General features: G+C 39.5%; 1 protein-coding gene across 6 annotated transcripts in view; it reads right to left on the bottom strand.

Annotated features, from left to right (window-relative positions):
- tead1b (TEA domain family member 1b) overlaps positions 1 to 14375 on the bottom strand; it is a 38395-nt gene that overhangs the window by 13483 nt on the left and 10537 nt on the right. For all 6 annotated transcript variants that reach the window (XM_077713776.1, XM_077713778.1, XM_077713779.1 and 3 more), the window contains one exon: positions 3393 to 3457. In XM_077713776.1, the coding sequence (XP_077569902.1) occupies positions 3393 to 3457 (65 nt within the window). The remainder of the gene's footprint in view (positions 1 to 3392; positions 3458 to 14375) is intronic.

Here is a 14375-nt window from a genome sequence, read left to right as displayed (position 1 = left end):
AAACCACCAGTCAGATATTAAAAAAACACAAACGCCTGAACTGAAACAATACTGTTAAATATGTAGACGCCATCTTAGTTCACAAAATCTTCCATCATATAGCTCCTCCCCCACTGCAAGATTTTATACAAAAATATCCAAAACATCAACAATGGCTGGCTCTAGAGGTGACTGTGTAGTGAGTGCTTCATACCTGAAAGTCAATAGCAATTACCGTATTTTCACGACTATAAGGCGCACTTAAAAGTCTTAAATTTTCTCCAAAATAGACAGTGCGCCTTATATATGGAAAAAATGTCGTTCATTGAGGGTGCGCCTTATAATGCGGTGCGCCTTATAGCCTGAAAATACGGTAACTTAATCGGAGTTATGGATGAAGAGGGTGGGTGGGGGTCAAAAACTGAGGAAAAATAAATGTTTTTCTCTCATGTTCTTCCCATGTGGAGTCCAGGTCCACGCAGGTAAGTACAATCGTAATGAAATGTCAACTTGTATTTGACTTGAGAAACAGGCTGTTTGAACATTTCCAGCAAGAGATTTTCTTTACGCTTTCGTGAACACTTCATCATTCAATTTGTGAGATTGATTTTTCACACACTGCATTGTTGTCATTGTGTTCATATTGGGAATGACATTTTTGGGCTTCCAATTTACCTATGGCAGTCATTGTTTAGAGTAGAACATCACTTGAATGTTTTACACCCTGCAAATTCCTTTTGGTAGATATTCTATTGTTGGAATACAGATGCAGTACAAAAAAAAAACTAAACACCAAAATATGTATTACCTTAATTCTATTCAATAAATGTGTGAATCTAGCCTTTGTTGAAAGCCATGTAAAGAGATATCTTTACCCATTTCAGCTTGATCAGTACTTACATACTCGGGAATTGATGTTACCCTGACATCGTCTTGACTCATTGGCTGTGTTTACATTGACGCATTTTTGGGTTTTCAGAGCCAGATGGGAATAAAAATGCTTTGTGAACAGGCGCATTCGCAACAATCCGACCTAACCAAGAGTTTATTCCAAAAAAAGGGATGCATTATGTCAATTTCTAATCCAAAAATACTCCAAAATTACGGAACAAAATGTTTTCAGAGTGCGACTGTGATCTCAGTACACGTTTGTGTTATTCTTGGAAGGCACAAAAAGCTCTTAGAAGTCCAAAGTTGTCCTCCTACAGGCGCCCTCGGTTCATCATCGTAGGCAGAAGAACAAACAGCTGGATTCTCATCTTTAAAATTAACGGTAACAAATACAAAAGCGGAGTTTTGCAACGTCACCACACCCTCTTCTTCTCCTACTATTTCCGGCATGTCAAAATAATTTGTTCCGACCAAAAGTGTCAAGTGCACCCGATCACAATTTGAATCCGAACTCTGATGTATTGAAAGAAATTTGCTCCATGTAAACGTAGCCAAGGATTGTTTTTTTAACATGTCACATCCATTGAATTGTTTTAGATATTTATCCATTTTGTATTTGCAACTTGCTTTTTTATTCTATATTTACAGGGATGCACCGATACAGTAATACCTTGAGATACGAGCTTGCGGTGTTCCAGGACTGAACATGTATGTCGATTTACTCATTTCTCAAATCAACTTTTCCCATTGAAATGAACTAAATCCAAATGAATTCGTTCCCACCCTCTGAACAAAAACACCAAAAAATAGGATATAACAATGGAAAAACATGTTTATTGGTTCTAATTCACCATTTACTAACAGAGTACCAAATAACTAATTGGTATGATGTTAAATACTAAAATGAAACATTATATTCAGTACAACAGAGGGTGCAACACAGGAGAGAGAGAGAGAGGGAGAGAGAAAGAGATACCTGTTGGACAGTAATGCGCTCGTAACATAACATACATATAAATACATTTAACTTAATTAAATGAAGGATTCTGGTGGTGTTGAAGGCTCCCCATTTTCAGATGCTTGCTTTGCTTTTAAATCCATGTGAATTCCGCTGGCTTTTGTGCATATTATCGTCACACTATCTCCCACTAACTGCTTATCTTTTATCCATATTAAAAGAAGGCTCTCCATCTCGTTATGAATGGCACTGCACGGCTTGGAAATGATGGTTGGTCTTTGGAAGGCTTGATATCCTTAATAGCGTCCTTCTGCTTCAGAATGGTGCTTATTATTGAAAAACTCCTCTCGCATTGACGAGCCGGCTCCGTCACGCGTACACCACTCATGGAAAAAAAATGCACCGCTTTGCCCAGTGCTCGTAAAGATCTTTACAGGAGGAAAATGCGACGAGAAAGCTCGTATGCTCTTATCTCAAAATTTGTCTCGTATCTCAAGGGAAATATTTGCTCAGAATTTTACTCGTATTGCAAATTCCTTACATGTCGGGGCACTTGTACTTCAAGGTATTACTGTAGTAGACCATGAAAATGATCCAACCCACTTTTTTTGCACAATAAATGTTGCGTTGCAGTCAATAAAAAAAACATGTTTTTTTATTGCAGAAATTCTTTGCGGGATTAGTAAATTGTTAATTATCTGCACACCTCCTAATTTAGATAGTTTGGATCTCTAATAGATAATGCACTTTATTGAATTGTGCAGTAAAAGAAAGAACTGAAAGAGTTAATGCTGCAAAGAGGGCTTCATTTTGCCTTCATGCTGCAAAACAGACTTTTTATTTAAGTCAAAAATGCTATTTGCTTGATTTTTCTTTCAACATTATTGGATTAAAATGAGACTCAATCACAACAGCAAGATGTGATTGTCAAGTATCACTAGGGCAGACGCTCAAATGGAAGCAGTTGTATGAGTATCGGTACATCCCTAGTCATTCAACAGATGCGAGAGTAGTCTGTATTTCATCACTGGTTTAGAAATCTGAGCTCATTTGTGGTCAGGGTTGTGCGTGAAGCCTTCTGAGGACAGGACGCTCACCCGTTACACAGAGACAGTACTAAAAACGCATTTTGGTTAAATGCGGTACCAAATTATTACGGCTGAGACTTTCCCCATTAATAAAGACTTCTACCAAAGCCAAGTGCATGAACTCTGTGATTTACTTTACAAGGACCAGGAATATATTCAGTCACTGTGGTTACTTGCTTTTGACATGACATCTGATCTGATGCTCATAAATGCATCGTGTACGACTCATTTATTGTATTTAATTAAAGGCCACATTTTGAGCAAGGAGTGGTCATGAGTTCAAAGAATTGTAAAAAGGGAAAATGACCAATGTTTTTGTCTCCAAATTCACTGGAGCTAAGGCTCTTATGTGTGTTTCAGAGCGGAACTAACAGTGACAATTTCAGATGTCTAAATCCAGGGACATCTGTTCATGCAACATGGCCGTGACAGGGGATTAGTCCGCCAAGCAATGAAGACGGTCCCTCTCTTCTTACCTGCTTGCGAGTCCTCGTCTTCCCTGTCCGAAGCTTAATGTATCTGGCAATCAACTCGTTCCGACCTGCAATAACGTAGAATGAATGGTGAGGGCCCGGATCAAGGTTCTTGTATTTAAGTGAAAAAAAGTGATTAAGAGAGTTTGGAGCGAGTATACATTTTTTTTTCGAGCTCAACTCGCATAACATTACTACCAAAACAAACAGTGTGACTTCCTAGTACAAATGGAATGGGCGTTCGTCACCGTCAATGGCAGAAAATTTGTTAAGTGATAGAGTGGCCTCCTGAAATGATTACAATTCAATCTCGCGCTCTTCAAAACCCAACACAAGGCTTTAAAAGCGAGCAAATCTGACTAGAATCTAATTAAAGCGCTGCTTTGTACATATTTTCTAATTAACAATGGCTGAAAACATTCTTGTGCCCTCAGGTCTTCTCTAATTGTTGTTGCAATGCACATGACCCCTGCTTAGCCCTTTCATATGTTAATAACATGCCGCCAAACAAAACTATTAGACAAATTATAGGTTGCGGGGCTCTAATTATGTGTCCAGCTGTAGCTAAGCAATGCCAGGGTTCGGATCTACTGTTCTAGGAAATTTGCAACCCCCCACTCTGCAAATCACCACATTTTTTGTGGCCTCATCTCATTAAAAAATTACATTCACAAACAACACAAATGGTGATCAGGTCAATTCTGTTATAAAATTAACAACCCAAGAATTACTCATTGTAATTCTTTATTTGTTCATGTGTGTATGAAAATAACAAAACACATTGACTGCAAAGCAACGTTGGTCCAAAAATGAACTGCAATGTGGTAAAAAAAAAAAAGCTTGGCAGGTTTTTTATAATTCGAGTCCGCCAATTTTACTCAAGTCAATGGTTTGAGCTCAACATTTTAAGATAACCTAGACTTCAGTATATGATTGGATGGCCACTAATTTAGGGTATCAACCGCCTGGTGCCGTTGTTATTTCAGATGGGCACCAGCAACCACCACGACCCTTGTGAGGATAAGCGGTTCAGAAAATGAATGAATGGACTTTAGTAGTAACTCTCAGTAGCTTGAACTGAACATTTTAATAACTATCAATGACAGCAAATGAGTTGATGAATAACATAACACATTCATTCATCTTCCATACCACCCATCCTCGAAAGGATTGCCACAGCCTAATCCATCTTTCTTTGGGTGAAAGGCTGACTACACCCTAGACTGGTCGCCAGTCGGGCACACAGAGAGCCCACGCCTGCCGGCACCAAAGTCAGGCGAGTGAACCTCTACACCACGAGGTGGCTTAACATAACACACAAAATACAAAATACCCTTTTAACATATTAGCTAGATGTAAACTAAATTTTTCGTTTTCTTTTTTAATGTTGGAGTTGGGTCATCCTTAGTGCGCCAGACACGTTTCGTCCACTGGGAAATAAATACCAGGGGATTTGCCATGCTAGGCTGTATGTGCTACGTGTCTGTAAACTTTAGCAAAGATTTCAATAATTCACACACCAAGAGAAGGCACATGACAATACAGGCATTCATGCAACTTCCTGATTCCGGGATCAAAACACACAAATGGCCAGCTGAAAGATTGCTTACTAGTGAATAATTCATTCTCTTCACCAGGCAGGGGAAAAGAAGCTCTTTGGTTCTGTTGTTTGGACAGCAAAATAATGATGGTTTAAAAATGTCTCAGATAAAGTTCTGCCTTTGCGACCTGAAATCTAGCAAATAAAATAGGCTACCAGTGTGTGAAATCTAGAAAGCTTAAGAGCATTGTTTTATTTTGCAGATACATATGTCAGTAAATGTTGTTTATTTGCAGGCATTTCTAGAAAATGCAGGAATCCGTAAAATATTATCGTAATGCAGTTAAGCGAAGCCATAAACGGCATCAGTGCATGGTGAGCATGGAATAACATTTTATAGTGAGTTGTTCCACCAATATATTACATGGATCAATAAAAATGAAAATGCCAAAATGGAGTTAGTAAATTCAATCACCCATTGGGGTAAGTAGTAAAATCAAAATGTATGTATGTATGCCCATCGGATGGTGTAGTGTTTTTTTTTTTTTTGCCTGAAGTTTGCCGCGTGCAGCAGGGGATCGATTTCCACTCGGTGGCAGTATGATTGTGAGTGCAAAAGGTTGTCTGTCTCTGTGTGCCCTGCAACTGACTGGCGACCAGTTTAGAGTGTAGTCTGCCTTTTGCCCCAAGTCAGGTATGATAGACTCCAGCACCCTAAGACCCTGACAAGGATTTCGCGCACCACTTTTTGGCCATTTTTTTTTTGGCAGATCCCAATAACAGAAATCTCTCCCCTTGTTAGCAAAAAAATGTGTTGTGTCCACATATGGTGGCGAGGGGGGAAATAGTAAGTTTGTGCTTAATTTTTTGTGAACAAATTTGTGGTTTTATATAAATAGTTCTAAGGTCAAGCCCAGGCTCTGCCCTTCTCATGTGGAGTTTGCTTGTTTTCGCTGTATTTTTAAATTGTCCTGGGGTATAAGTATGAATGCATGAATAGTTTTCTGTTTCCTTGTGACCAACGATTAGCATGCAATTGCTACAGGGTGTACCCGTTTACAGGCCATAGTTAGCAGGAATAGGCTCTGACAACCCTCGTGAGGATAAGAGGCTCTGAAGATGGATAAAAAAACAGGGCCTGTTTATTAGTGTGGGTATTATCTATGAACTAGTTTGTATTGAGTGGCTCAGTAAGTTGTGGCCATCGGCAGTTCCTGTATGAATGTGCTAATTCGTGTATATTGTGGAACCTCTTTCATGATTTTTGACAAAAGACTTCCTGGTAAAAACAGTCTAACATGTAATGTCGGATTTATAAACTAATTGGCTGCTATTGACGTTGACAGAAAAACTAGAGTTGCTTTAAAAGTGAACTGTTTTGACGTAGACCACAAAGTAACTTTGGCAGATTGCTCCTGAAAAAACAAACAGATCAACAATCTTCCTACTTTTCAACGGCTGTTTTTGTTTCCCTAATTAAATTACTGGCAGCCATTGATGGTGATAAATGTCCAATTTATTTTGACTGGGCGGGGCTGGAAGCAATTGTTCGATTGCTGCAAGCCCTCGCAGTCAAAATGGATTTGGCGTCTATCGCTGTCTATCGCTGAAACGTGATTATTTAACGGCAGCCATCAAGTTAAAAAGGATTTGATGTCTATCACAGTCCATGGCAGTGAATGAGTTAAAGCAGCGCCTTGGGGAGTCCCAAGAAAATTAACTCTTTAAAAGGGGTGTTCTTGTCATTCAAACCAGCAGGAGAAGGATTAAATATATATTGTGTGATCGCCGACATGTGTGGCTTTTAGCAGCTGGAGGGGAAGGCCCAACTGAATTTCCCTCTGAATCTCAATGACTCTGGAGGAGCTGGCAAATAGTAATGGCACTCCACCAGTTTCTCCACAAAAGGACGGCAGCTCAACTTTCACGAGGCCGTCCCCAAGTAGTCCATTCCTCATTCAGTCAGAAATCCAATTTGGCTTCCAGCATCCGTTCTCTAAGGAAGCTGTGACAGACTCCCTCTGTTGTGAATAACAATGAAGGACATTGTCACATGTTGCTGTGGACCAACCTCAGTGATGCCACACCCGCAAAAACTCGGTCCTAAGAAAAAAAATCAGGTGTCTTAAAAATAAATAAATAAATCAAAACCTTTTGCCTTCATTTATCCAATTTTATGTGGACAAAGCAGGCTGTTGTCAGGTCCTTGTAAGACCAAGAAGTGTGCCACTGTAACAAAGCCATTTGTAACATAACCTGGCTATTTTCGCTCAAGGCATACGAAACAAATAGCAATCTTGGTCGTGTCCCCTGAACAGCAAGAACAATGCTCAGCTATGATCCAGCTTTTTCTTCCCCCTATTTTAAAACGCACCCATTTCCTGTAATAAGCGCTTTCCCCTCTGTTTGTCCTAATGCAGGCACAACCACAGTCACATCTGGGCCAGCACTCTTCCAGCAGAGGGCCTGGCTTGAAATCAGCCTGCCGATAGCCTGCAAGTGTGCAGCTTCGAGCACTTTACTCCACAGAGACAGAGCAGCCTCCCACATCACTGAACACATGTGCAACAGTGGTTAGCCTGCAGGGAGTGTACTATCAATAGCACTCTTTTCAAAAAATTTAAAAGGACACAGTACATTGAAACTGCGAGCAAATAACTAAAACTGTCACGGTGGCTGTTGAATGTTATTTACTGCTCTTCTACCAAGTCAACATGAAGACTATTTGGGGGCTTTCTAAAGTTAGAAAGACGGAAAAGACAAGAGAACAAATCTGTGAAAAAAGGTTCCATGGCGGTCAAGTGGTTAGCGTCACAGGTCTGAGATCTGACCCGGCAGATTCTGACCATCCTTTCAGAGTTATCATGTTCTTCCTGCGTGGGTTTTCCTGTGTCCTCCCGCATCCCAAAAATATGCATGGGAGACTGATTAAATACTCAAAATCATGCATACATGTTAGTGTGAATGGTCTTTAATCTCCTTGTTTCCTGCGATTGGCCGACAACCAATTAAGGCTGTCCCCCTACCGCCCACAGTTGGCTGGGATAGACTCCAGCACTCCTGCGATACATGTGAGGATACGCGGAAAATGAATGAATGAAATGCATGACAAAAATCTATTTTCCAATCCATGAAAGTGACAAGATATTACTATTTTTTCTTCATTAAACTTAGCTTTTGATTGAAAGATTATTAGAAAACCTGGATTCTTTATACTGTAGGATGCCAGTTACTCATCCAAGGACAGTCATTTAATTAATTTTGGCATGAATCCACACAATAATGAAATCCCTACAATTTAGAAACCTCCCTTTCAAATCTAATAAGATTTAAATTTGGAAATGTTTTAGTCCATTCAGGACAGAATGACCATATATACTGTATATATTTAAGTGTTGCAGGTCAGAAGCTGCAATGTTGTTTTCATTAACAGTGATCATTAGCATAATATTTTGTGGGCAAAGAACATAACAATAATAAGTCTATGGCTGACTGGCGACCAGTCTAGGGTGCAGTCTGCCTTCCAGAAGCCCCTGCAATCCTTACGAGGATATGCAGGTTTCAATCTGATTTATTTCAATCACATTGGATCACAACATATAAAATGTTGTTCATATAGATAAAGAAAAATTCTAGACGAAACTCCTTTATTAGTGAAGATACTACATCAGGGCAATTGACCCATCCAATTATTTGAAAGGTTTAAGTCTTGGCAACGTCTCTGCTTTCTGAGTGCTCTTGAAAACATAATTACTACTTCCTGCATCCAGCAAGCATTTTTTTCCCAGTTTATAAACATTGAAATAATTGCTGCGCAACCTTGTGTGTGGCATCCGTTTATGTGACAAATGATTTAGGGCTTCCCACTAAAGCATTAAAGCAAACAAAAATTTCATTAAAAAATGTTCGGAAGAATTCTTTTAAGAAACAATTCACTCTGAACTGTATTCGAGACAGAATAAAATGCTCCGCACAGTGCTCTAAGAGTCAATGAACCTCAGTGGTAATGAAATAACAAATGCAGATGCTTAACAAAAACAAGTGGTAGTGGCTATAGTGTGCCCACAAATTAAATTGCGGAAATTTCTATATGGTGAATAAAACTATTTCAAGAATGAGTCTGAAAGAAACGGTACAAACACACATTTGTACTGGCACAGATCTTTATGGAAATGTACACATTTTTCCAGAATTTCATGACTGATTAAGAAACTCAGCCACAAGTTATTTTAATAATGCTGTGTTCAACTGTAATTAACAGCTCTTTAAAAATCCATTTGTGCCTCCACCTCTGGAAATCCCCCCCCCCATCCAAAAAAAAAATCAATACTTAACTTCAAACGACCTTATTGAGCTGACTAAAAGGCTTTATTGCGGGGGCACGGTTGAGCTAATGTGTTAGTTGAACAGTGGGGGATTAAAGGTGAGGTGTTCTCTCAGAATCTTACAAGACATCACAAAGCAGCGGGTCACTAACCTGAGCCTTCCTGGAGACACTGAGAGGATTACAACAGCAACCTGTGCTGAACCCTGCCTGTTTTCAGACAGGGCTAAGGAGGCAAAGACAGCATCTTTATCACTCGGGCGGGTCGGAACAATTCTGATTCCTCTCCCTTCTGTCTCTGTCTCTCTCCCTTCTCTCATACAAGGCTAAGAGCTCAAACCTGCGAGGCTCCACTCTGTGGAACATGCTCACTGGGGAGCAATTTGCACAGGCAGCCCTTGTCTGAATCACTCTATCAATTAGGAGCCAGTGTGTTTATCATCACATACATTATTGTAGGAACCGGCTCGGTCATTGCGATGAGCTGTGTCTCTCAAGAGAGGGGAGAGAGGAAGGAAATAAATGACCAGGGAAAGATGCTCCAGTTGGACAGGCTGCTGGACTAATCTGAAAAGACGGCTGTAATTATTAGTCTCCCGAGGAACTGGCCAAGTCCAACGTGTGAACACACATTCAGGAAGTTGTTCTGCTCCCTACTCTATGACAAAGTACAACACGGAGTTAAATCAATATTTTCAATCTCTCGGATCAATGCCACGTCAGTGCACAAAGGAAGAGGTTGACTGCTACAAATACGTACAAAACAAAAAGAAAAGTCTAACTTAGTGGTCACTAAGATGATTATTTCAAGTGAGATTCCTGATTGTGAGAAAGATTAAATACTGTACCTTGGCGGGGCAAGGAGATTACGGGTATAGAGTATATTAAAATGTATTTCGTACGGAGAAGCGTTCATTAAAAGAGATATCATTGTATTAAGGTGTTGAAACACTAAGTATCTGTTGCTTATTGCATATTTGGTGACCATTTCCTTTTGTTGACAGGAATTCTGTGCAGTTTTGAGAGACACTTGTCACTTGTCATCAAACAGCAAAAGAACAGATGACAACAGTGCAGTCCCTGTGCTTGAGTTGAGAAAATAACGCAAGCATTCAGATTTCATTCATATGTTGATTACTGAAAATGGTCCTATCAGTCTGAGATGATCTCATCAGAGTAAGAGTGTTTCATCAATGGGAGAGAAGTGATTTCTTGAAAAGCGCACGAGTGACACTGCATCTTTAAGAGGAGCCCCGTCTCAGCGTTTTAGTCAAACAAAAGCAGTCGACTGGGAACATGCAACCTGAAACCAGAAGCCTGACTCCAAGGGCCTCACGCAGCTGGGACACACCCCATGTACTCCTAATTCAGACCGGCAGTAGCCTGCTATTTATCGGCCGCAGCCAACTACTTGAAACAAGATTTGCACACAGTAGGTCGTTTCCTCTATATTTATGTAGTTTACGATCCCTTAGTTTGCTGTTGCCCAAGCTCAACAAAAAAGCCACATCTTTACAGCAATTAGTGTGACAGATTTTTCTTTATTTTTATACTACTATATTCTATTTGTTCTCCCTTGAAAAACTCACATGTATCCAATGGTGCACAGATGTTTGAGGTCTGCATAAAATGATGAGTGTGAAAATCATGGAGATATTTTCAAAGGTGAAATATTACTTTACATTACATAGAGGATAAAGAAGACTTATCTGACTATGTGTTGCTACAATTTTCAAATTTTCACTCCAATCCATTTTGATCGGATGTCAATCAGCATGAGTGACAATACAATTACCGTCAATGACAGCCAATGAGTTTAAGGGTTATATGGTGGCAGCACCAATGTCATATTTCCAAGCACCACTGCATGTTACGCTGCCTAGTGGCTCTAAAAATGTCGTCATTTAGCTAATGGGTATCTTATTGTGAAAGGAGGCACAGATTGTTTCCAACAAGTAGTACAGAATGGTTCCGTTTGGTAATGTAATTGCATTTCTTTTATAAAGTGCCCCAAAATAGTCCCACTTTTTTGCTAATGCGAGTGCTTTTTGAATTGGTACACTTCTTGTGAAGACACAAAGCGACCCTTGATTAATACATCTAGAATTGTCCTTTTGTTTACATAGAAAGAAAATATCCTCAGATTCTACATGATCAGTTGACAACTAAAGCAAAATATTTGGTGGAATATATGCAAGTATAAACTACAACTATAAAGGATTTCAATAAAGCAAAAATAAATCAATATAGTAGATTTTACTGGGAGAGACATGCAACTATCCTGGAAAACTTACCAGGCGAGAACATACTGGAAGAAAAAAAATCCTAAACATTCATAGAAATGAATATTGTTATAAATCAACGTGTTAATTTGACCTGTGAGATGTCCCTCCTACAATGAAGTCCCTCACACTCCATTCTGAGTGAATGCAGGTGACACAGTGAGTCTGAGCTGATCCCGAAATTCCTAATTATCTGCCCGGCAGGGAGGATCAGATCCGCACACTCTGTCTCCGAGCATTCTCAGCCTTGTGATACAAGCCCCGCAGGAGCAAAGAGCCGAGCCAGGTCTACTCATTATATCGAATTCATTCTTAGCGCTTCTGCAAAGCAAGTGCCACTTAGTTCCCACAGGAAGGGCTAGGGTCAAATCGCTGACCAGATGGCAGAACATGATATATAATTGAAATACTTTACAATGAAGGACAGGTAAGCCAAGATGTAGTGCATTTCCTTACGATAAGACTCCAATCTCAAGTGTTAACAAGCAGCCATTCTTTAGATTAGAATAATATTTAAAAAGGCAATTTTCAAGTTAGAAAATTGGGAAAATGATGGGTTGCTATATTTTCTATTCTCAACCAAGGGAAGCAAGATGAATCTATTTTTTGTTTTGTTCCAACAGCAAGTCAAAAATTCACCTACGTCATTGGGCATGCAAGCCAAGTACAAATATATAACTCGATGAATAAACATACAATTTGAGTGAAGCGTGTTGTTTCACTTATCAACTCCATTTCTGGAATAAATGAATGCAGCCTAGCACAGCAGGTGAACTGTGCAAAGTGCTTTGGCTCTGGCCAGTGCTCCTGATTTGCCTTCCCTTTTTTTCTGTTTTTTTTAAACAAATATTCTTCTTAATAATCCTGCCAAGCCAAGTGCAGTTTGAAGTAATACTCTATGCAGATGCCCACCTTGCCGGGCACAATCAGCCCAAGAGAATGGGCAGCACGAGTCTCCGAATATGCGAATCACTTCAGGTAAACACTACAATAATAAGCCAAGAAGCAGAAATTACAAATTGTGTACACTGCAACACAGTTGCTATAGAGACAGTTGCTAATTAACTGCACTCTACCCCTGGATGACAAAGGGCTTAATGGCACTCAGGATGCCTTCTCTAGAGATGAGCTTTGCATTTGGAACATGTCGCCATTCCTAGAATCTCAAATATCAAATACCACCTCCATGCAGCCAACTTTCATCTCAGATGCCATGAGAGCATGTGCCTCGCTGAGAGATCTACTATAAAGCGAGATTAAAGGACCATCGCACTATGCTCAGCAAACCCTTTGGCTCCACATCAAAACTCCTTAAGGCCACAAACATTTTACGGGTAAACAAAAATCTGATGGCATTTGAAATCAATGTTTCCTAATATAGATACTTATATATTGAGGCAGAGTTTCCATTGGGAAAAATGTAACAGCAATACAGGAAACAAAATTAAGTGTAAGGAAAAAAAGAATTATGACCACTGACTGTTTTTTTTATAGCTACTGTACTATTTTCACATACTAATCAATATGGTTTTAAATACGGTAGAATTTGCTGACATTGATTGGTTTATTTGTAAATGATTATCATTTTCAAACACAATTATGGAACTCACACTTTCATTTTATAATGACCAACGGTTGTAGAATTACCTTGAGCCAGAGTAATTAGAATGAATTTCAATATGACAAACAAAAGTAGAACTCGTTAAATTTGTCCCTCTGCTGCACTTTAGAATCCAGCTGTTATGACACCAAGATTTTTGTTAAAAAAAAAAAAGCAGACTTCCTTAAACAGTATAATTCGTGCATTTGCTCTTCTGTGGACACTGTTACGTTTGCGCTCCTCTGGTCACATTTAAAACCATTGAGATTGTCGATAATCTGCCGACCAGAGATCAACTTTCAGGTTGTGGGCACAGCAATGAGGTGAACTGTTTAAACGCAGTTTATTCTGTTCACAAGGCTAAACAAAAATCATTAGCATCGGGAAATAAATATTTTAAAAATATATATATGGTGCATAGTAACAGTTTTATTTTGAGGTTGTTCATTACGCTTTATGATTTGGGTTTTTGTCTCGAGCAGATGACCGTTAGGGTAAAAAATGCAAAGCCTAATAAGGCACGGGAAAAAAAAGCTTGTCTACTTATATGGGCAAGACTATCATAAAATGAGTCCTATTGTCGTTATTTCTGTTTTACAACATTGTTCATTCAGGAATTGACCTGAAAAGATTGGAAAATGTGAAATCCTGTAAAACCACATAATGAAAAGATCAAGCATTAACCCGCAGCGATCAGAAATCCTCAGTCTGCATTTGAAAAAGCACATGGACAGAAGAGAGGGTCTTGTTTGTGGCCAAAGCGGCAGATGACGGCTTTCATTGCAACTCATACAATTTAAATTTGGTTTGGCCGGAGGGGTCATAAGACAGCTGCAAGTGAATGTTTGCTGTGTTTTTTTTTTGCCTTCACTTGACATTGACAAGCTGTTTGACTTGAAAATATTCTTTCTTTCCATGACATCACCAAGCCAGAGAAGGGGTAGATCGGGGCAGGAGGAGAGGGGGCACAGCTGGTGGGAAGCACTGTACCATCTGCCACTGACTAATAGTTCATGCTGTTTTACTCACAAACTTGCACTTAAGCATCTGCACAGTGGCCACACTGTTAGTAGTACCACATTGACCATCACATACACATACATAATAAGCACGCCGATTGTGGTTTAACTTCTGATTCCGTTTTTTAATGTTATCATAAAAACATGCTTTGGTGGATTTTTTTCCCAATGATGCCATGATTGAATGGTTCCATGATTTTCATTGTTGTTTTGGTCTTTTT

This window comes from Stigmatopora nigra, chromosome 3 (genome assembly GCF_051989575.1).
Source record: "Stigmatopora nigra isolate UIUO_SnigA chromosome 3, RoL_Snig_1.1, whole genome shotgun sequence".
Classification (NCBI taxonomy): Eukaryota; Metazoa; Chordata; class Actinopteri; order Syngnathiformes; family Syngnathidae; genus Stigmatopora; species Stigmatopora nigra.
This window is presented reverse-complemented; position numbering and strand designations above follow the sequence as displayed.